Here is a 24328-nt window from a genome sequence, read left to right as displayed (position 1 = left end):
AGAAAACTTCTTGTTTTGAGCTATTTTTCTTTTGAAATAATGATTTACATTCACATTAATCTTAAGTGTAATGCTTTTAATGCAAAACATAACAGGCCTTCAAATTCAGTGAAGAGACTTATAGTTCTTTAGACATGGCAAACATACTCTGTTTTAGAAGGTGTTCCGGTTTGCTAACACTGCCTTTTCGCAAAACACCAGAAATGGATCGGCTTTTATAAAGGGGGTTTATTTGGTTACAAATTTACAGTCTTAAGGCCATAAAGTGTCCAAGATAAGGCATCAACAATTGGGTATCTTCCCTGGAGGATGCTAGTGGCATCCAGAAGACTTGTTAGCTGGGAAGGCACGTGGCTGGTGTCTGCTCCAGAGTTTTGGTTTCAAAATGGCTTTTTCCCAGGACGTTCCTCTCTAGGCTGCAGCTCCTCAAAAATGACACTCTTAGTTGCTCTTGGGGCATTTGTCCTCTCTTAGCGTCTCCAGAGAAAAAGTCTGCTTTCAAGGGCCATCTCCAAAATGTCTCTGTAAGCTGCAGCTCCTCTCTCAGCTCCTGTGCATTCTTCAAAGTGTCCTCTGGGCTCTAGCTAGCTCGCTCCTTCTGTCTGAGCTTTTATAGGTCTCCAGTGAACTAAAAAAGGCTCAGGCTGAGTAGGTGGGGCCACAACTCCATGGAAATTATCTAATCAGAGATATCACTTACAGTTGGGTGGGTCGCATCTCCATGGAAGCAGTTAAAGAATTATAATCTAGTCAACACTAATACGTGTGCCCACACAAGATTGCATCAAAGATAATGGTGTTTTGGGGGACATAATCTATTCAACCTGGCACAGAAGGTCTTCCCCTTGGATATTTGGGTACTTAACTGAAGCTTCTGGGTGATTCTTAAATTTGGTCTGTATAGTAAGGATCTGAGGACCTTGTTGGGTCATAAGGAGCAAAGGGTCCCAAGTGCAAATTGCTGACTTCACAGAGTTAGGGTCTGTGACTTGCGTTCTTCAGCGTTTTTTGGTCATTCTAATACACGTACAAGTCTGAGAACAACTCCTTTTGAAAGTTCTTGAATCAAGAGGCTTTACAATTTCTTTCTGGTATCAATTCAGCCTTTTACCTCTGCATTATTTGGTGTTGATCTGGAAGTTACTGTAAAGGTATACTGATATTGAGGTGGTGCTGTTTGCTCTATTTATAGATCCCATTGTATTCTGGTTGAATGTACCTTGTTGTTGGGCCAGGAGTAAATTGATGTGGTTCCGAGCTGCCAGATGCTTTTCAAGGTCATCTCTGGGTGTTCCTCCAGGTGGTCAACCTTCTTAGCTATTGCCTGAACACATCTCCTTTACTGCTACCATCTCCACTTTCTTTGGGCCTTCTTGTTCATGATTTTGATGTAAAATGTCACACATGTTTACCCCATGCTTCACCTGCCTGGGCATTTTGGATCAGCAGCCAGGTGCTATCAGAATCTCTACAGTAGCTTCCTTTTCAGATGAGAAGAAAGTAGGACCCCCATTATTCTTTGCTAAGCTTGAAATTGGAACTCTATTTCAGGATCACAACATTGAGTCATTATTATTATTGTATTATAATAATAATTGTATTGTTATTTATCACAAATTTACACCCTAGGCACTGTACCAAGTCCTTTTACATTCATCTTATTTAATCCATACAATAACTGTATTAGGTAGGTGCTATTGTCATGTGTGCTTTTCTCATTCACTCATTCATTTATTCATTCATTCATTAAATATTGGTGAGTCTCTATGTGCCAGGCATAGAGTCAGGTGTAGGAACATAATAATGAGCTGAAAGAGACAGGTCCTGCCTTCATGGAAATTACTGTTTGGAGGAGGAGACAGAGATTAGCCAAAAAATCCTCAAGTTTTGAGAAGGGCTAAGAATAGTCTCGTGGAGTGATGAGAGTGGTTTTTACCTCTCAGGGAGGTCTGGTAAAGAAAAAAAAAAAAAGAAAAAAAATGAGATGGAATCAGGATTTATCTCATGAAGGGGCCTCATCATTTATAGGGGTTGCTCCTGTAAGGATGCAGGTTTCCAATTCTTATATCTAGCATCAGGAATCAGGTGGGCAATGACTTTTGATAGATGAATGGAATATATATATATATACACACACACACACATATATGAGGTAGTTTTGGAGAACCCGAAGAGAATAGAGGTTTTATAAAAAGGATTTAAGTGCTGTTTTCATTTCCTGGCTGATAAATACCATGCAGTGGATTGTCTTAAACAATGGGAATTTTTTGGCTTATGGTTTTGAAGCTAGAAGTTCAAAATTGAGGCATCAGCAGAGCAATGCTTTCTCCGTGAAGTCTGTGGCCTTTTGGTGCTAGCTGCAGGTGATCCTTGGTCCTTGGCTTTTCTGTCAGATGTCTCTTCCATGCTCTGTTGACTTCTGTCTTGCTGCTTCCCCGTGGCTTTCTCTTTCTGTAGGTTTCTTTATAAAGCCTTTGTAATAGGATTAAGACCCATCCTAAATCAATTGGGCCACACCATAACTAAAGTAACCTCATAAAAAAGTCCTATTTATGGTAAGGAAAAAGATGGCAGCATAGAGAGGAGTGGAAGCTAGTTAGTCCCCATGGAACAACTAATAAACAACCAGGAACAACTAGCAAATAATCTGGAATAACTGCAGGGGGACAAACATGACTGCCTACTCATCATACCCCAACCTGAATTGGGAGGAATGCCCAAGATCGCAGCATAAAATCTGTAAGTAAAAACTGCGAACACGAGCCGGGAGCCCCTCCCCCTACAGCCTGAACGACAAAGCCTCACATTGCTAGAGAGCAGCACTCTCTGAGCAAGCGAATATAGCTCAGCTGAGCTCCAGCTGGGGTTTTAATTAACAAACATGGACTGCTCAATACAAACTATGTATCCCCAACAAGCAGACAGAGGCTTTTGGTGACAACTGACCTTGGAGAGTAGGAGGACCTCTCTGGGAGGGAGGGGAAGCCCAGAGGACTGGGTGCTATCTCTGGCCGACTGGTGAAACTGAGGAGGGCTGCAAACCAGCCCTGTAAGGGGGCTTTCTGTCCCTTTTTTGGCTCAGTGGAGAAAGCCTCAGCCTTTTCAGTTCCCAGTGCTCTGACCCAGACAAGGAGATAGCAGAGTCAGAGAGACTATTCAAATGCTAATGACCTCTCTCTAGGGGGTGTATCTTCCTTGAGAGGAAGGAGGTGGGGCCCAGGTCTACTACCTGCCTTTCATTCAGAACCAGACCCCAGAGCCTGGGGGAAAGCAGCCACAGGCCACACCTCCTTACACCAGTTTGGAGCTACAAGCTGACAGGCACCACCTGCTGGGAAGAAAAGCACAGTGACTTGAGGCCTCACAGGGTGTATCAATCTAAGACACCCCAGGGAAACCAGACACTATTGCCTCCTTCCAAGACCTGAGCCAATTCTGGTCTGGGAAAACCTGACTGGGGTAACCAAGGAAACCAGATGCCTAAACAGCAGAAAACTACAACCTACATTAAGAAAAATGAAATTATGGCCCAGTCAAAGGAACAAATTTACAATTAACTGAGATATAGGAATTTAAACAGCTGCTACTAAATCAAGATATGGCAAAAGAGATGAAATGTATAATGAAAACACTGGGTGTATATAAGGTAGAAATAGAAAGTTTGAAAAAACAACTGGCAGAATCTATGGAAATGAAAGGCACAACGCAAGATGTGAAAGACACTATGGAGATATACAACAGCAGATCTCAAGAGGCAGAAGAAAACAGTCAGAAACTGGAGAACAAGGCAACTGAAAGCCTACAAACAAAAGAACAGATAGAGAAAAGAATGGAAAAATATGAGCAACATCTTCAGAAATTGAATGACAACATGAAATACAGGAATGTACGTGTGATGGTTGTCCCAGAAGGAGAAGAGAAGGGAAAAGGGGCAGAAGCAATAATAGAGGAAATAATCAATGAAAATTTCCCATCTCTTATGAAAGACATAAAATTACAGATCCAAGAAGCACAGCATACTCCAAACCAAATAGATCTGAATAGGCCTACACCAAAACACTTAATAATCATATTATCAGACACCAAAGATAAAGATAGAATCCTGAAAGAAGCAAGAGAAAAGTGATCCACATACAAAGGAAGTTTGATAAGACTATATGTGGATTTCACAATAGAAACCATGAAGGCAAGAAGGAAGTAGGGTGATATATTTAAGATACTGAAAGAGAAAAACCACCAACCAAGAATCCTATATCTGCAAAACTGCCCTTCAAATATGAGGGAGAGCTCAAAATATTCTCTGACAAACAGACAATGACAGTGTTTGTGAACAAGATACCTGCTCTACAGGAAACACTAAAAGAAACACTGCAGACAGAAAGGAAAAGACAGGAGTGAGAGGTTTGGAACCCAGTTTTGGGAGATAGTAGCACGGCAATGTAAGTACAATGAACAAAGATGACTGTGAGTATGTTTGAAAGAGGAAGGTTATAGGAGCACGTGGGACACCAGAAGGAAAGAGTAAAGGTAAAGACTGGGATTGTATAACTCAGTGAAACCTAGGGTGCTCAAGGATTGTGATAAATGGTACAAATATGTTTTTACATGAGGTAGAACAAATGAATGTCAACATTGCAAGGTGTTAAAAATGGGGTGGGATTGGGGGAAAAATACAATCAATGCAAACTAGAGACTATAGTTAACAGAAACGTTGTATTATGCTTCCTTTAATATAACAAAGGCAATATACCAAAGCTAAATGTATATGGGAGGGGAGGGACATGGGACAGGTATAGGACTCTTGGTACTGGTGATGTGTTCTGTCTCTTCATTCTACTTTAGTTTAATGTTATTTTTCCTTTTGTTGCTTCCTAGCTGTCACATTTTGTTTTGTTTTGTTTTTTTCTCTCTTTTTTCTTTTTCTTTTGTCTCCCTACCTTCTTTGACTCTTCCTCCTTCTTTGTTGAAGAAATGGAGATGTCCTTATATAGATAGTGGCGATGGTGGTGAATACATAAATAAGTGTCTATGCAGGGAACCATCGATTGTTTACTTAGGACGGAATGTAAAGTGTGTGAACAAAACCGTCTTAAAAAAATAGGTTGCTGAAGAAAACTTGAGGACACTATATTGAGTGAAATAAGTCAGATACATAGGGACAAATACTGCAGGGTCTCACTGATATGAAATAATTATAATATGTAAACTCATAGACATGAAATGTAAGTTATCAGGATATGGAATGAAGCTAAAGAATGGGGAGTGGTTGCTTATTAGCAGAATGTTCAACTAGGGTGAACTTAAATGTTTGGAAATGGATAGAGATAATGGTAGCACGTTGTGAGAATAACTAAGTGCTGAATGGTGTGTGAATGTGGTGGAAAAGGTAAGCTCAGAGTCACTTATGTCACCAGAAGGAAAGCTGGAGTTTTAAAGATGGGAATGTATAAAACAGTGAATCTTGTGGTGGACAATGTCCACGACTAACTTTACAAATATTAGAAATCTCTCTCATGACTAGAACAAATGTATGACAGTATAACTGGAAGTTAATAATAGAGGAGCATATAGGAAAAAATATATGTATTGCAAACTATATACTACAGTTAGTATTTTAACATTCTTCCATCAACAGTAAAAATGTACTATACCAATACTATGAATCAATAATGGAGGGGGCATGGTTAAGGGTATGGGAGGATTTGAGTTTCCTTTTTTTCTGTCTTTATTTCTTTTCTGGAGTAATGAACATGTTCTAAAAGTTGAAAAAAAAAATGAATTGTGGTGATGGATTCACAGCTGTATGATGGTACCGGGGGCAACTGATTGTACACTTTGAATCTTCGGTTAATTGTATGGTATGTGAACAATCGCAATTAAAAAAAAAAGGTCCTATTTACAATGGGTTCACAGCCACAGGAATAGATTGGGATTAGGAACATGCTTTCCTGGGGTATATAACTCCAAGCCACTACAGATGTTGTAATAGAAAAAATCTGGGATGAAACACAAATAATGTATTAAGTGAAGTTTTTCAGTGGTACTATATAAAAAGATTACCTGATATTTCAATGTTTTGTAATTACTCACTTCAGACTAGGTTTTCTGTGAGGCATGGCAATATAACAAATTCTTTCCCTGGCAAGAACCAAGGTTCTTTTGATGATACATGGAAAGTTGTATTTCAACAGATGGGCCATTTTTTCTCATCTGGAATTTCTGATCAGTGAAACACCACTAGTTTCACTCCAGTTGTTTCAGTAGCATCTATTTTGGCTAAGTTGCATCACCTGGCAGATGGTTTCAGTTGCTGATGAGTTGGATTGGTGAGACCACTGTGTGACTTTTCAGTCAGTCATGTTTGGTAGGCGTGATCTCCAAGCTCTAAAAAGCAAGATTCTCCCAAGGCCTGCTTGGGAGAAGCCGGCTGAAATGACAAGAGGAACCACCTTAACAATGTTATGATCCTTTCATATTGGAAATGAATTCCTTTTCATAATCATGCTGGTCTCTTTTTGTTCCAAGCAAAAAGCTCTTGCCACCTGTACTGGTTTGTATATATTATGTCCCCCAGAAAAAGCCATGTTCTTTGATGCAATCTTGTGGGGGCATACATATTAGTGGGGATTGAGTTGAAACGTTTGGATTAGGTTGTTTCCATGCAAATGCACCCCACCCAACTGTGTAGGTGATGACTCTGATTGGATAATTTCCATGGAGGTGTTACCCATCCATTCAGGGTGGGTCTAAATTAAATCACTGGAGTCATATAAATGAGCTGACAAACAAAAGGAATTCAGTGCAGCTAAGAGTAACATTTTGAAGAGGAGCTACAGCCAAGAAGGACACTTTGAAGAATGCACAGAAGCTGAGAGAGTAGCTGCAGATGAGAGACAGTTTGAAGACGGCCATTGAAAATAGACTCTTGCTCTGGAGAAGCTAAGAGAGGACAAATACCCCAAGAGCAACTAAGAGTGACATTTTTGAGGAACTGCAGCCTAGAGAGGAACGTCCTGGGAGAAAGCCATTCTGAAACCAGAACTTTGGAGCAGACACCAGCCACGTGCCTTCCCAGCTAACAGAGGTTTTCTGGACACCATTGGCCATCCTCCAGTTAAGGTACCCAATTGCTGCTGTGTTACCTTGGACACTTTATGGCCTTAAAACTGCAACTGTGTAACCAAATAAACTCCCTTTTTATAAAAGCCAATCCATTTCTGGTGTTTTGCATTCTGGCAGTATTAGCAAACTAGAACACCACCTATTCATTTTAGAAAACCAGTTATTTTCAAAGAGATAAAATGTTATTGGTGCCCAAATCTTTTTTTTTTTTTTTTTGTCCTTTAACAATGGGGATTTATTTGGTTACAAATTACTATTCTAAGGCTGTGAAAATGTTCAAATTATGGCTTCAACAAGAGGAAACCTTCTCTGAAGAAAGGCTGCCAGCATCTGGGACTCCTCTGGCAGATAGCAAGACACATGGCTAGTGTCTGCTGGTTCTTCGCTCCTGAGTTTTGTTGCCTTCAGCTCTGGTTCCAGTGGCTTCCTCTGTGGGTCCTCTCTAAGTTCCTCCAGGGCTTTTCTCTCTCAGCTCTCTCCAATCTTCTCTGGGTGTTTCTCTCTTTGAGCTCTTTGGGCCTTTTCTGTCTTGTATCATAATAAAGGACTCCAGTAAAGGATTAAGACCCACCTTGAATTGGGTGGGTCACATCTCAGTTGAAACAACCTAATCAAAAGGTCCCACCCACAACAGGTCTGCACCCACAGATATGGGTTAAAAGAACATGGAATTTTCTGGGGTATATAATAGTTTCAAACCAGCACAGCACCCTAAACTCCACATGTCCTAAATTGACCTCATGATCTCTCCACTTTCACTTAGTCATCTTCTACTCTTCCCTGTTTCCAGGCATGGTACCACCATAATTCCTGTTGAACATTAGGTTCATGATTCTTTTTCTTTTCTTAAATTTAAATTGATTTAATTTTTTCCTTTAAACTTTCTTTTGAAATAATTTGAAACTTACAGGGTAGCTGCAAAAAATAATACAAAACCCATACAGAGAATGCCAGCAACATCCCTTCCCCAGATACCAATATCCACCAATTTTAACATATTTACCACATTTGCCACATCATTCTGCCAATGTGTCTATCTGTCCTCTATTTTCTAAACATTTTGAAAGTAGGTTGTATGCAGCATGCTCCTTGAATACATGATACTTTTCTAAGAAACAAGGATATTCACTTCTGTAACCACCTTAAGTACAGGTGTCAAGTTTAAGACATTTAATATTTATGTAAAGCTTATATTCTAATATTAATATTCCTTTTGAGCCTTTTTTTCCTCCATTATTAGATCCTGTCCAAGATCATGTATTGCATTTAATTCTTTTTCTCTCTGCAGGTTTTATTTTTTTTATTCAGTTTTATTGAGATATATTCATGTACCATACAGTTATCCACAGTGTACAGTCAGTTCACAGTACCATCATATAGTTGTGTGTTCATCACTTCAATCAATTTTTGAACATTTTCATTACTCCAAAACATTAAAAAAGAAATAAGAATAAAAATAAAAGTAAAAAAGAACACCCAAAACACTTCATTACCCCCATTTCCCCTTATTATTAATTTAATTTTTGTCCCCATTTTTCTACTCATCTGTCCATACACTGGATAAAGGGAGTCTTAGCCACAAAGTTTTCACAATCACATGGTCACACAGTGTAAGCTATATAGTTATCCAGTCGTCTTCAAGAATCAAGGCTACTGGGTTGTGTTCAACAGTTTTAGGTATTTCCTTCTAGCTATTCCAATACACTGAAAACTAAAAAGGGGTATCTATCTAATGCATCTAAGAATAACCTCCAGAATGACCTCCTGACTCCATTTGAAATCTCTCAGCCACTGAAACTTTATTTTGTTTCATTTTGCCTTTTGGTCCAGAGACTTTCTCCATCCCATGATGCCAGGTCCAGGCTCATCCCCAAGTGCTCAGATCTTTTGATGTTCACATGTGTACAACAGGATGAGAGATTGATGCAGTGTAGTAAACTTTCCGAGGCTTGTCATTCTCTCAAGGTGGCCAAAAGAAACACAAAATGTGCTCCAAGCAGGTGGGAGAACAAAGGGAAGGTGTCTCCTTACTGATCTTTTTCCAAAACCAGATGAAGAAAAGGTTTCCAAAGACTTGGCCAGGGTTTCCCACAAATATCCAAGTTATATCTCCTTCTTGGTTCTCAGCTTTCAGCTGGAAAGTTTAGTGCTGTCAACTTTTGAGAAAATGAATAATGCAATTCAGCTTAAAATCAGCACTAAAAAAGGGACTTGTCCGTTGGAAGGGCACATTGCTGGTACTTGTTACAACTTACAGGTACATGCAGGCATTGATTTCCTACGTATCTGTCTTGTGAATGCATTGTGTGCCTGTTTGAATATATTGTGTCCCCCAAATGCAGTTATCTTTGATGTAATCTTGTATGGGCAGACATTATCAGTGTTGATTAGATTGTAATTCTTTGAGTGTTTATTTGGAATGCGCCCCACCCAGCTGTGGGTGATGACTCTGATTGGATAATTTCCATGGAGGTGTTGCTCCGCGCATTCGGGGTGGGTCTAAGTTTATCAGTGGAGCCATATAAATGAGCTGACATAACTGAAGGAACTCAGTGCAGCTGAGAGTGATGTTTTGAAGAGGAGCTACAGCCAAGAGGGACACTTTGAAGAAAGCACAGGAGCTGCAGATGAGACAGTTTGAAGACAGCCGTTGAAAGCAGACTGTTGTTCTGGAGAAGCTGAGAGAGGACAAATATCCCAAGTGCAACTAAGAGTGACATTTTTGAGGAACTGCAGCCTAGAGAGGAACGTCCTAGGAGAAAGCCATTTTGAAACCAGAATTTTGGAGCAGACGCCAGCCACATGCCTTCCCAGCTAAAAGAGGTTTTATGGACACCATTGGCCATCCTCCAGTGAAGATACCCGATTGCTGATGTGTTACCTTGGACACTTTATGGCCTTAAGACTGTAACTGTGTAACCATATAAACCCCTTTTATAAAAGCCAGTCCATCTCTGGTGTTTTGCATTCCAGCAGCATTAGCAAACTAGAACACATTGCCATATTATCATTCCTCATATGATTGAAAGTTATAAGAATATCACATATGTAAGTAAAGGATGACTTGATTTAAATTTTTCTAAGATTTTTATTTGAACTCAAACAGTAAGTCAGTGGAATAACACTTGGCAGTTTTAAATTCTATATGAAGTTCAAGTTCATTTGTTGACATCAGTTTTAGGTTTTCCCTAAAAGATTTCCTTCCTTCTTCTTCTCTTTGGTTTTAGGTTTTTGGGCCCAGCTCGTAGTGGCATGGTTCTTATGGAGGTTAACATGCTCAGTGGTTTTACTGTGCCTCCAGATGCAATTTCTCAGAGTGAGGTAATAAAGAATGTGGAACATGATCATGGAAAAATCAACTTGTATTTAGATTCTGTAAGTAGTAAAACGTAAGTTTCAATAGGTAACTATTGACAAAGCTACCATTTGTGTGTTCAAAAGTCTACCTTACTTTAAACATGTTTTCTTTAAGTCATCGTTATTTTAATTTTTGTGTGTCATGAATGAATTTAGTAGGGCAGCGTTTATTTTTCTCCGTTAAAAAGACTTCTCAATAAAATTAGTTTAAAGAGATTTATGGTCAAAGATGAGCCCAGTGAAAGTCTTGGTAACTAAATCCTTATTTCATGCTAGGTATAAAAATATATAGAAGTGCCATATTATAATTTCAAAAATTTAGTCCAGTCCTCACTTTGAGAACTCCTGCCTCTGGGAACTGCTAAAAGTACTTGTTTACTGCAAATGAAAGTTTTAGTTACATGTTTTAATATGTTTTCATAAAGTTCATAAAAAATCCCAAAGAGTTTAATATTCCTGCATTGAAAAGTCCTTTAAATCACAGAAGAATTTCCCAGAGGTTTGGTCTTGACATAGAATTATTAATTTTCATATACTCTTGCCATTAGTATCTGAAAATTACTGATCCAAGAATAAGATACATAAAATATGTGAGGAAAAATAAATGATGAATTCTTGATTCAACATGTTATTTGTCTCAAAACTCCTGGCTTGTAAGTGTATTCTTTTTTCCTAACATCCATATGAATCTCATAGGTTGAACCGAAATTGAGTTCTAAGCAATCTTAGAATCTCATATTATGTGGAAGGGATTATATATGTTTTTTATTCCAATTCTGCTAAATATGAATAAAAAATGTTGCTAATCCCTACTTTTAAAATGCTAGTTCTCCAATTTTCTAATTTGTTCTAGAATTTCAAAAATCACTCTGTTTTAAATCCTATTAAAACTAATTCAGAATCTCTAAATTCTTTTGCTGTTCAGGAAGTTTCTTATATTAAATATTGCTTGAAATCCATGAGTCTGATTTGGAACTTGGAAAAAAAATTACAGTTTTTGTTTGGTAATGTAATTGATTTTGGAGTTTGTTAATGGTTCTCTTAATTTCAGCATTCTGTGATACTTTTTGACTGATTAATTTGACTTCATTTATTACTTTTAGCAAGTAATAGAATATTTGAAGGAATTTACTAATTTCAGATTCCTTAACCAGTATTGTTTCCCAAATTAGCATAACTGTCCCTTCTGGAGACAAGGGGGCCAGCATTTTGTACCCCATATCAGTCAGGCATTAGTAGCTGATGCTGACAGCGGGGGGTGGGGGGGGTGGAGGTGGGTAGGTACACTACTTGGGACAGGGTATCTGGGTGAGGCATCAGTCACAGGAACACATAGTCTGCCACCCTTTCAAAAGTCTTTTGTATTTTTCAAGGTAAATGAAACCCAGTTTTGTGTCGATATTCCTGCCGTGAGAAACTTTAAAGTTTCAAATACCCAAGATGCTTTGGTGTCCATAGTGGATTACTATGAACCAAGTAAGTGTTTTCTGGAGCCCCTGATACTGTTACTCAGAAGTTAAGCCGGGCACACAGATTTGCCTGTTTATTTTTCCCAGATGTCCACTTTACCTACTGGATTGGTTGGGGAGAGTGGGGAGGGGGAGGATGAGTGGGAGTGTGGGAGGTTGAATGATAGTGTTTAGCTAATGAAAATAGACAGTGACTTCTTTTGCTCATTATGTTTTATGTTTTTAACTCACAATTACAAAATTTACAAAGGAAAATTGACATAGAGAGTTCAGTTTTGCCTAGTTTCCAAGGTTTTGCTTTTATTCTGAGCATGCATTCCATCCTGTTCCTGTTTTAAGGTGGGAGTCCTTTAGGAGAGCACAGGATCAGCATCAGCAGTGCAATAGCTTCGCCTGGGTTTAGCTATTCATTAATTGAGTCTGTTGTTTTGCTAACATTCATACATTAAAGCAGAATTTTAAGTTAGTGTATCAAGAAAAAATAGTCTGTTTGGAAAATAACTTGTACTTTTTTTATTTTACTGGTAATTTCTTACTTTACAGTATGATAGAAATTTAGGAAGTGGAAGTAGATGTGGTCTGGAGATCACAGAAGTTAATAATGGCATTTAGGACTAATTTACATTCAGTCCCAGAGTGACTTTTTGGGGGTGTATGATTTCTGGGTTAAAGTTTCTACTTATTAACAGTCAAATCCTAAATAACCACTCTGGTGGCTCAGAGTCAGCAGAGTGCATGAGAAGTGTGAATGTTTTCATGTTAGATGGTTGTAGATAATTAGACTTTAAAATGAAATGAACTCGTTTACACTGTTGGTAGTATTTGATTGAGTGTTGAGGGTTAGCATTAGTTCTCACTCCCGTGTCAACAAGCCAGTTCCTCTTGTCTTTTGCCTCCTTTTCAAGTCTTGATTGGGGGAAGAGCAGACATCTAGGTTCTCTTCCAGGTATTTTGGTAAAACAGTGATGTGACACTTTTTTTTCTGGTGGAGGGATAGGATACACTGTTGAGACTTAGTGACAGTATCTAGTTATCCAACTCTGTTAACCTAGTGGCAGAATTCCCCAATTATGTTTCACAGGTAAAGAGAACATATTAAACATTTAAGGAAAAAAAGATTTAGTCTATGTAAATTTTCTTTTGAAAACAATTTATTTATAAGGGAGCCATTTAAAAATGAAAGTATAGGAAAGTTCAGAATAATGAAATCCCAACAACCTATTTTTAAAACTCTTAAAATTAGAAAACACAGTTATGAAAAACTGAAAATCTTGAAAATTGAAAATATAATATTTTTAAAAAAGAAATTGTCAACCCAAAAAAATCATTTAACATGCTGTAGTGAGTTTACTGTGGTGTTATAGCTGGTTCAAATAAAATTTTGTATTAGGTTGTGCTATAAATTTTACCCAGGTCGAATAAATAGTTTGCAGATATTATGTACTCAGTGTTTTAAAATGTTTACACAAGGCATTGCATGGGCAAACTTCTCTTCATATTTGTATATTTTTAATAAAGGTCATTGTAAATATGTTTTCAATAGTTCTAATTATAGAGTTGTGTATGAAATTCATAGAAAATGTTGCCTTAAAATAAACTCTTAAGGAGGCTAAGCAATCCCGATTTAAAATCTTTCCTGTTCCTGTAATAGATTAAAGTTGTGCTTGTGATGGCCACATGCAGCTGCAGTCTATTTTCCCTCTTTTAATGTTTGCCAGCTGCTGGTGGTGGATAGACTAGACTGAAAACTTTGTTTCTCTCATGGATTTGGTTAGCAGTTTGGATCCCTCTCGAACTGATGTAGCATTTCAGTTGTTTCTTGTAAAGAAAGATAAAATTAGGTGAAGAATGGAAAACTCAGAGAAGTGTGTTGAAATACTCTTGAGTTTTGGCCAAGTAAACGCTTCTAAACAAGAGAGACGTGTAAACTGATGTCCACTTCTTTGAACAGGGAGACAAGCGGTGAGAAGTTACAACTCCCAAGCGAAGCTGGCTTCTTGTGACCTTTGCAGAGATGTCGCCGGCTGCCACACTTGTGGGGATGGAGCCTCAGGATCCCTTCGTCAGTCTTCAGTCATGTTCATTTTCTGTTTCCCACTTCTGTTCTCTTTGCAATGTTGGCTGTGATTTATTTTTTAAGGACCTCTTGTCACACTAACATTTCTGGAGGTCATGTGTGATTGTATTGCTTTCATCATGGAATACTGCTTCTGCCTGTTTTGAAAACCATTTTTGTTTCCTTTAAAGGTGAGAGGGGAAGGTGATGTACAGTAGGTCCTGGTATGAATAACTGTGTAGATTTCTTCCCCTGACATTTTGTGGAACAAGAATCAGAATTATTGTAGTTGTATATCTTTATTTCCCCTCTTGAAATGTCTTAGGAATTTTGAGATGTTGGTTTTCTCCGGAATAAAATTGTTATTTTAGATTAAATATTCTTTCCATTTTCAAAAAGAAATGAACTTAGGTCTTATGCATTATTATACATCAGTGTTTGCTTTAGTATTAAAGATGCATTTCCCTGGGAAATGGGAAAGAACAACCTGAAGCCGGGATGCTTGTTCTGTTCCCTTCCTAGGTCTGACCTAACCCTACCCTCTACCCCACCCCACACCCAATGGCCTCAATATATATTTGTTTTATGGACATTGCTTCTTTCTTTCTAGAATGTGAGTGGTGATTTTTTTTTCTTTTTTAAATGTGTAATGGTCTTTTTCCATCCCAACTCTGATCATGAGCCCCAATCTTTGCCATTCTTCTCTCTGGAGAGAAGAATGAGAAGGAATGTGCTCTGTGTTTATATGTGGATTCAGAGATTGAGGATTGTAATGAAAACCGCCCTAAGGGGTACTGGTGTGCTGTTCTCCCTCTCAGGCCCCCAGCTCCAGGCACTTGGGTTGCTTTGGGGCTGAGACTTTGAGAGCACCAGAGAATGTGCCTTACATGGCTTAGACTAGAAGATCCTAGGCACGAGACGTACTTTTTGTTAGTAATGGTGAACTATAAGCCAGCGGTACGATGAAATGCTGTGTGAAAAGCAGCATTTTATCGTCTCTCTGGTCTGGGAATGAAGTTGGGGTTTGGTGAGACCAGAGTCTGGACATGACTGCTGACCTAAAGTATTTTAGAGCGCTGGCCGGAATCCTGGGGAATCCCTTCCAGGCTGAGGTGTCTGAGTGTCAGTGACATCTGATGCTGGCTGTGAATCTTTAAGAAGATTCCTGAATTTTGAAGACATGGATCATTGGTTGCCCTGTATTCCGAAGGATAATATTCATTTATCTGAGTGAAAGGTTCAAAAAAAATTCCTTTCCTCCCCCCTCCCTACCTCCCTTCTTCCTTTCCTCCCTCGCTCCCTCCTACCTTTTCTTCCTTCTTTCTTTTCCTTCCTTCACTTTTTCCTTCTACCTTTTTTCTTTCCTTTTTAAAAACATTGAAATATTTTAGATATAACAAAAAAAAAGTTCTTTTACTGTTCTAAGAAATGGTTTAGTTTTGCTAAAATGAAAATAATTGCCATTGGCTTCAAAGAGTCTACATTACAATTTTTGGAACTATTTTAAAAAGAAGATTCATTGAAAATAAAATATACAAATCTAGCTTTTAAGGCTAGTTTTAAAAATCTTTTTATCTTAGTGAATTTACAAAGATATATAGTGGAGTGGATGTTCATGTATTGCTTACGGTGTTTTTAGATAGCAAGGGTACCTATTCCGATGTAGAAAGGTAAGAATTACCAAAATTAAGTATTCTGAAGCCTATAACTTATATGCAGAAATTAAACCTCAGAGTGGTCTATGGAGAGAGTGGTTAAGTATCAAATAAATGATTTCCTTGTATTTATTTTTAAGTGAGGAAATGTTTTTAGATCTGTTACACCTTTGAAACAGTCTGATCTAAAAAAGGCACTTATTACTTCCTGTAATAGTGGTTTTGGCCTTTATACACTAGTACTTCTTTATAGATGACATCTTATACTGGAGTTGGGAGTGGTGTGTATTGGCAAATGATGCCCCCTCCCTGCCCTGCCAATGGAACCTTATACTGGCCATCAATACCTTATATTCTTCAGTAAATTATACTGACCTTCCAGTGTAGTAATTAGATAACACTAGAATGGAAAGGCCATTGGAAGGCAGGTTGTATCTTTTTTAAGAAAATACTTACTCGCTTAAAACCTAGAACTCTAATAATTTTTTGTGAAGTACTCAAATTTTCAGGTAAAAAGTAACTTCTAAACTCTTCTCTTTTTATAAATTTATTAAAAAAAAGGAGAAGAAAGTGCATAAAGATTTAGCAATGCATCATGTTATGGTGGTGCTGTGGAGATGCCTTGGCCACTTCCTCCTCCTTATGTTTTTAGCAGAGAACTTTCTCTGCTAAAACAAGCAGTGGGTTTGGATTAAAAGAGAATATAAAACCACGGGCATGAGGAAAGGGAGTACAGGAAGTAGTGATAACTAATTAACAGTATAGACTTGTTTTTCTTTGCATGCCATGAGTAATAAATATTTAAAAACTCATTTTACCTTTAAGTCTGGTTTGTTGAAACTTTTCTATTTAGAAGTCTGTTAATTTCATTTGCTGATATGAACAAATTTAAAGTCTCCCCTTTTTTTTTCACTGATTGGGAACCTTATTAAGACACCAGTATATCTCACTTTCATTTTTGTCCGGCTAGTGGCTCCAGAAACTGAACCTTGGCAACAACTAGTAGCTAAAAAGTTTTAGGGCAGAACAGCACTGTTCTGTTTAACAAAATTAACACTGTTAAATTTGGTTTTATCATCTTACCACCTTCAGTAATAATTCTAAAAAAAGAAAACCCAATAAAATATGCCCAGTGAAATACTTCCTTTTATTTGTATTGTTCTATTATTCTTAATATTTTTCCAAATATTCAAAAAGTAGTCTTTTGGTAAGATTATAACCTGAGGAGCATTGTGCTCATATAGAATACAAATATGTATCCGTCTAGCATTTTGTTACATAAATATTAGTTACCACAATCTACATGTGGGAATTTTCATAATTGTGGATAGTATAACACTCTTCACCCCCTTTCTTTCCAAGCTGGGTATAGTTATTTTTTTAAAGTTATATTTAGCCTTAATTTTTATTTATGATAAATATAGTGATAAGTAGTCTGGCAATATAATGCCAATTATATTTTGACATAATTCAATTAATTCATTCAACATTTCTGGCTGTTCTATGACATTTAAAAATTTGGAGATCAGATTTTTCTTTGTAATTTTTTAAGGAACCATTTTATCAACTTGCTGGCATATAATCTAGTGTTCTTTGTAACAGTCCCACCTTTTCTAATTTACTTTATTGAACTTGAACATTGATTTCTGTAAAAATATGTTGTAAATGCTTCATTGGCAAGATTTCTTAAAAAAAGGACAGTACTTATCTTGAGCCTACTGAGAAGCTGTCATGGGTCAAAGTACCATTATATATTGTTGAGTGCATCATCTTCTTGCATGTTGTAAACTCTCTTGAATCAGCTTCAGAATCTTTTACATTCTCAGTAGAAGCTTCTGTTTGACAGGCAGAAAAGTATATTCCTCATTTTTCTTTGTTTTCAAATTTCAGTAAAGCATAGCATACTTTTAAGAACTTAAAAAATTTTCCTACCTATTCAAGATGCTATTTATGTTAATATTATTAAATATCTTAAGTTACATTGGGAATAATTTGAAGTGCAATTTTTTTTAATCACTACTTTGAATAGAGGATCTTTTTTCTACTTTCTTCAGGAAATTAAACATAAATGTAAATTTTCCATTGAGTTTATCAGTGAGAGTAGGCTTGTTTTAAAAATATTTTTAGCCAGTGAGTTGTTTCCATGTGCTTCATCAAAAGACAGTGCCACATTGCATCATGCCTAGACTGTGTTGTCATTTTCATTTCAATTATTGTAACATACCAGAGGATAGATATTTCTTAGGTGATTTCTGAGTTTCTTGCTTCAAAGGACACTTATTCATTGGTATGTGTGTGTCTCTGTAATTGGGATGATATTAACATGTGTTGGTACATATTTAAGAATCAGTATTCTATTTCTTGCTGTCACAAGGGCAAGATTTGCCACTCTTCTGCCAGGTGTATTAAATTGGAGGTAGAGGGTAGTTCCACATTCCATTCATAGAGCTTTAAGATTTGTCTTTGATAACTTCAACGGGATGAAATTCTCGTCTGGTCCTTCAAACCTTTATGTTTTGGAATTTAGTAGGGTAGAGTTAATACGGTAGAGTAAGTTTTTCTTTTCTATGCAGGAAACTTTATAAAATTTTATTCATAAATCCTCTATTTTGAGGATCTGTTTTGAATATGAGGAAAGTACTTTTGAAATAAAACATTCTTTTCCAGAAACCAAGGCTTTATATGTTGATCAAAGAGATTTTGAAAGTTTTTATTTTAAATGTTGAAATGTTATGTCTTTGTTAATTGTACACTATTCTGTATCAATAGGAAATTGTGGGTTATCAATAAAAATTAACTTTCCCATCTGTTTTTTTTTGTCTGTGTTCTTTTTGTTTTATCTTAAAGCATGTACATAGCAATATTCCTTATCTAAATCTATTTAATTGTGAGTAGTGAGATGTCTGGGGGCAGGTTACAGTGGGCTTTACTGTGTTACATGGTATGGTGGTTTGGAGCTGAATGTACTCCCCAAAGCGTGTTCTTAAACTTAATCCATTCCTCTGGGTGTGAACCCATTTAAGTAGGACCTTTTGATGAGGTTACTTCAGTTAAGGTGTGTCCCACCTCAATCAGGATGGCTCTTAATCCTATTACTGGAGTCCTTTAGTAGCAGAATGAAATTCAGACAGAAAGAGAGAAAGCTACAGAGGGAGCAGCCAGAAGCTGAACATCAAAAGACCCTGGAAGAGAAGGAAGAAGCCAGAAGAGGCTGCCATGTGCCTTGCCATGTGACAGAGGAGCCAAGGGCCCAGGATCACCAGCAGCCAGCCCCAGAATGCCAGTCTTTGGGATGAAAGCATCACCTTAACGATGCCTTGATTTGGACTTTCGTTCAGCCTCAAAACTGTGAGTTAATAAATTCCCATTGTTTAAGCCAACCCATTGCATGGTGTTTGCTTGAGCAGCCAAGGAAACTAAAACGCATGGGCCTGATATGGGTGAGGTGAGAGACATTTGACCACCAGTCCCTTTCACCTCCCTCCTCATGCTTTGCTCTAGGTCCTGGGGTGGTATTGGTGGAGAAGTCAGTGAGATATAGAAGTAAAAAAATAATATCAGGTGAGCACTTACTCAATTTCAGAAAATTATATACAAATACCAAATACATGATTTGTGTATGCATGGGAAGTGGAAGCACAAAGTGCTGCATTTGCAGCATAATGCTTCGGGTACATTTTCTTGACTCCCACCCAGTGTTATTAACAGTTTCCTTACCATGAATTTTCTGGGCTTCGTGAACTGCTGAAGGTAGTACAGTGGTTCTCAACTGGGGTGCTTTTGTCCCTCAGGACATTTGGCAAAGTCTGGAGACATTTTTGTTTGTCAAAACTTGGAGAAGGGGTGTGTTACTGGCATTTAGTACATAGAGGCCAGGCATGCTGCTAGATATCCTAAAATGCTCAAAACATCTGCCTGTAATAAAGAAAAACCCAACCCAAAATGTCAATAGGGCTGAGGTTAAGAAACCCTCTAGCTAAGAGATCCTGGGCACTTCTAGATTGCTTAGTGATGTCAATTAACTGAATAGGATTAATGCCATTCTTGTACTCCATGGAATCATTAGAACCACTGGACAGGTATTTAGACTAACAAATAATTTCTTATCTCAACTCTTGTGAACTTATCTTGAAAACTGGGAAAAGCTGTAGTAATTGTTTTTTTGAAAATGTCTATAGTGTCTAGTGTAGCAGAGAGTGTCATTTGCTTCCTCCTGCTCTGCCTGTTCTCCCCCTCCTCCTTAGCATCGGAGCCCTAAATTTATTCAGAGTGGCAACTACATTTCTTAACTTTCTTTGCAGCTAGGCAGAGTCCTGGATGATATTCTGGCCAGTGGGATGTAAGCTGAAACATTGGTGGTACTTCCATGAAGCATTCTTAAAAGGGAAGGGGTATGACCCTTTTTTTGTCCTTTCTTCATCCTTCTGCCTGGAATGTGTGTGTCTGGTGGAAGCTCAGTCAGCCTCTTGGTCCATTAGGAAGGCCAAACCCTAAGGATTATGAGCTGGAGAGTTTGGAGGAGCTGGGGTCCCTGATCATTAGGGAGATGCCTAGGAATGCCTACCTTTGGATTTCTTTTATAAGAGCAAAAGCTTCTATCTTGTTCAAACCTGTATTGATGGACAGACTCTAGCCTGGCCCTGTGGTCTCTGTCTGCCAATATTCATGCCCTTGCATGATCCCCTCCTCTGTAGGGGTGACCTGTGACTTGCTTCTAACCAATAGAATATGGAAAGGTGGCAGGAGGTGCATAATATTGTAGCGTCCCTCCTCCTGGCTCTCTCTCTCCCTTTGCTGACTTTGAAGAAACAAGCTCCATGTTGTGGGCTGTCTATGTTGGGAGGGCCATGTGGCCAGGAACTGAGGGCAGCTTCTGGTAGCCAAGGGCTGCCTCCAGCTGACAGTGGGCAAGAAACTGAGTTCCGTCAACAAAAGCAGATCCTTCCCCAGTTGAGCTTCAGATGAGACTGCAGTCCCAGCTGACACCTCGGTTACAGCCACGTGGGACCCTAAACAGGACCTAGCTAAGTACCTGGACTCTTGACCACAGACACTGTGAGATGATAAGTGTGCATTATTTTAAGTTACTAAGTTTGCAGTGATTTGTTATGCAGCAATAGAAAAACCATATACCAGTTTTCAAAAAAAAAATTGCTTCTGTTATATGCAGCTAACTTACTTCTAACAGGTGTACGTGGTATTGCCATCTTTCCTGCTGTTAAGGGGCCTGGGAGCACTTTAGCATTACCTCTGGTGCCCTCCACTGCCACTGTCACTTCTATCACTGCACTCGCTGGAGCCCTCATTACTCCAAAGCTACACCGAGTTCCACACTGAAGTGGGGACTCGTTCTCTCCCTGACTCTGTGCTGTACTCTGTCCCTCTGGTACAGAGTGGAGCTGCTTGTGCCTCGGTGCTCATTAATGGTTAATGTTCTTGCCATTTCTGCTTGCAGCCTCTTTCTCTCTGGCTCTGACCCAAATCCAGGAGGCTGGGCTGTATGCTATGGGGTGCAGACACCATTCTGTCCTCCCAATATGCCTTTTTTCTGACACATACACACATGCTGTCTCTCCCCACCCCTCCAGATTTTTCAGGCAAAATTGATTCTTGGTAGCCCCCATCCCACTCCCGAAGTATCATGAGGGTTAAGTGTTTGGGCTTTAATATCAGGTAGGCCTGGGCTCAAATCTTGGCTCTGTTTCTTGTCAGAGGGAAGAGCCTTTTCCTCTCTGATGAATGTGAGGTGGAATTTTTCCTATATATCCTTGAACTGCTTTCTCTTAACTCATTCCACCTGCAAGAAGACAGTGTACTTCCCTGAATTGTCATGTTAGGAAGGAGGTGCTGGAAGTGGTTGGCTCATCTCCATCTTGGGTTCCACACTGACATCTCCTCAGTTCCCTCATGCTGTCCTAGGTTTTACCTCCCCCAGTGCTGCCTGGGATGGATGAGGAAGCATGGCCAGGAATGGCATTTAGTGGGCAGGTCTATTTGCTTCTCACACCAAACTGTGTCCCCCAGCTTAGGCTTTATCAGGAATAGAGTGAGTACTTTTGGTTTCTTCTTCAGTTGACTTTTGCCCACCAGATGTGCATGAAGGATGCTATTTATTACACTCCCTCAGAGACCCCAACACCTCTTACTAAAAGTGTGATCTTGGGCAAGTTTTGCAATATTTGGTACATCTTAAGTGCTTAATAAATTATGGTTGTATATTTAAGTCTGCATATGTCAGTGGGTATAGTTTAGGCTTTTGCTGTATTGTATACCCTTTGGGCAGAAGGGGAGGTAACTCTAGTATCCTCCAGTGGAGCCATCTGTGGGTGGGCCCTTTGATGCCCTCTTACCCATACTCAAGGGGTCTCTAATACTCACAATGTACCAGAGGTGGTGCTTGGCTTCGGGGTGGGTGGATCTTCTCTTCTTCTTGTGCTGCTACTGCCTGGGCCATCATCTCTGCTAACCTGAATTCACAAATGGTCCTTGAAATAGGTTCAAGTAGCAATTTATTCAAGTCACCAGTGGTAAGTCCAAATTATAGAGATTCAGATGTGAGGGTATTATGCCTCTTGAACTAGTTTTGTTGTACTATCAGGCTGAATAGGAACATGAGATCTCATGTCCCAGACTTTTTTCAGTGTCTCCACAAGGATATTTCCTTTGCTAGCAGAGAAACTTGTGGGTATATGCTTCCTGCTTTCTTTAGGCCACCCTCTACAACAACCCTGTCTTTTATATCTGTTCTCCCTTTTGAAGTTCCCATCTTCTCTACTTTTCCTATCAGCTACTTCCTTCCAGGAATTAGCAGTCTCGAGTCTCCCCCATTGCCCTAAGTTTTCTCTTTGTCTTGCAGGAACTGTGAGTCAAACTCTTCTGTCTTCTGCCTGTTCTGCTGCTAGGCTACGTTCCTAGGGTGGGGGAATGATGAAAGAATTTGGATGATTCTCCACCCCAATTGCCAGTAGGCTTTTATTCTCTTTTATGATATCCTGATTATCTAAAAAATCAGACAACTGTGTAAGTTCAGGATGAGGGATACATATTAAATGGCAGTATACACGAAAAAGACTTGGTTAAAGTATGAGTCAGTCATGAGAGCAAAAGCCTCCAGTTTCAAAACAAGGAGGCTATTCTAGCACAGCCTGCATGTTTCAGGGTATTGTGCCCAGTTACAAATGTCGCAATTTAAGAAGGTAGACCAACTGGAGTCCATATGGGGCAGAGTGGCCACAATGGCGTCAGATGAAAGATCAAAGGATGGGAGGATGCTCAGCTGGTGAAAGAGACAATGTGGACTGTAACGGTTGTCTTCAAATATCTGAAAGGCTACCATATACAAGCTCAAGTTGCAAATCATTACAAGTGGATAGATTTTGGTTTAATATTAGGAGGAACCAAATAGAATGTTACTGTCTTAGAAAGTGATGATTACACAGTTTCTTTAGTTGTTTAGCAGAGGATCATGATCATTAGTGGCTGACATTTTAAAAGTGGTATCACATCCATTACTTTTTTTGCACTGTGTGTTAGAAATAGTAAGTGGCTGACATTTTAAAAGTGGTATCACATCCATTACTTTTTTTGCACTGTGTGTTAGAAATATTAGGGGTTAAAAGATCTTTAGTTTAGTTCCCCAATTTTATTAAGACCCAGGAAGGTTAAATGCCCTCCACAAGTTTTACAACTTGTCCCCCACCACCTCCCACCTTCTTAAGAGCAATATTGGGATTTCTGCCTGGTAGGTAGCAAGCACTCAATACATTATTTGTGGAGAGGTGGGAGAAACATAGAATAGCTGTATGCTGAACAGTAGGTGGATGATTAAATTTCAGTTATTAGAATATAGTTTCCAAACATTATAGATATTTAGTCCTGTATTTTAAGTGCTAAATAAACAGTTAATCTTAATTTATAAAATTATGATCAAAATCCTGCCATGTGTATTCTTGGTGTGTTATCTAATTTCTTGCTGCCTTTGACTGAATCTGCAGGAATAAGATGGTTTAGATTTTTAGTTTTTACTAACTTCAGTAATGAATACAGTAGTTGTGAATTACTAAAGATATTTTGCTGTACTATAATAATTATAAAATAAGATATATCATGAAAGAATAGTAATTATGACTCCCCATAGCAGAATTTTTTTTTTAATTCTAAGGCTTTCCCACATTGAAAATTCTCTGTCCCTTTCTAGCTATGACTGTCTTCTCCCTTCATATCCAAACTCCTTGATAGACATGTATTTTGAACACTTCCTCACTTCTCATACATACTTCAAACCACTAAATCTTGGTTTTACAAACTACTCCAAATAAAGTGTTCCACTCTCTCCTTTTACTCTGCATCTGATAGACAGTTTCTTTCTTTCTCTTCTTGACTTCTTGGTAACGTTGATGCTGGTGCCCACTCTCTTTCCTAAATCTTCTTCCTTGGTCTCCTATGTCCCTGCACTCTTCTGAGTTTTCTCCATCTGTCTGGATGCACTGTCTCAGTTTCCTTAATTCTCATTTCCCTTTGTGTGTTATTTGGCTGAAGACTTGGGATATTTCGGAGGTATTATCAGTAGGACTTGGTGATAGATTGGATGTAGGAAGTGAGGAAGAGGGGCAAGTGAAGCAATCTGGTCTCAGCAAAAGGTGACTGGGGAGAGGCATTTATTGGGATGA

At 38.6% G+C, this 24328-nt stretch overlaps 1 protein-coding gene across 2 annotated transcripts in view; it reads left to right on the top strand.

The window, feature by feature from the left end:
• CD109 (CD109 molecule) overlaps positions 1 to 14381 on the top strand; it is a 243344-nt gene extending 228963 nt beyond the window's left edge. The window contains exons 31-33 of one of the 2 annotated variants that reach the window (XM_037844054.1): positions 10350 to 10497; positions 11853 to 11955; positions 13900 to 14381. In XM_037844054.1, the coding sequence (XP_037699982.1) occupies positions 10350 to 10497; positions 11853 to 11955; positions 13900 to 14075 (427 nt within the window). In that variant the 3' untranslated portion in view covers positions 14076 to 14381. The remainder of the gene's footprint in view (positions 1 to 10349; positions 10498 to 11852; positions 11956 to 13899) is intronic. The other variant, XM_037844053.1, reaches the window with a different exon arrangement.
• The last annotated feature ends 9947 nt before the right edge of the window (positions 14382 to 24328 follow it).

The sequence above is a fragment of the Choloepus didactylus genome, chromosome 7 (genome assembly GCF_015220235.1).
Source record: "Choloepus didactylus isolate mChoDid1 chromosome 7, mChoDid1.pri, whole genome shotgun sequence".
In the NCBI taxonomy this organism is placed as follows: Eukaryota; Metazoa; Chordata; class Mammalia; order Pilosa; family Megalonychidae; genus Choloepus; species Choloepus didactylus.
Note: the sequence above shows the minus strand (reverse complement) of the source record. Positions and strands in the feature narration are given on the sequence as shown.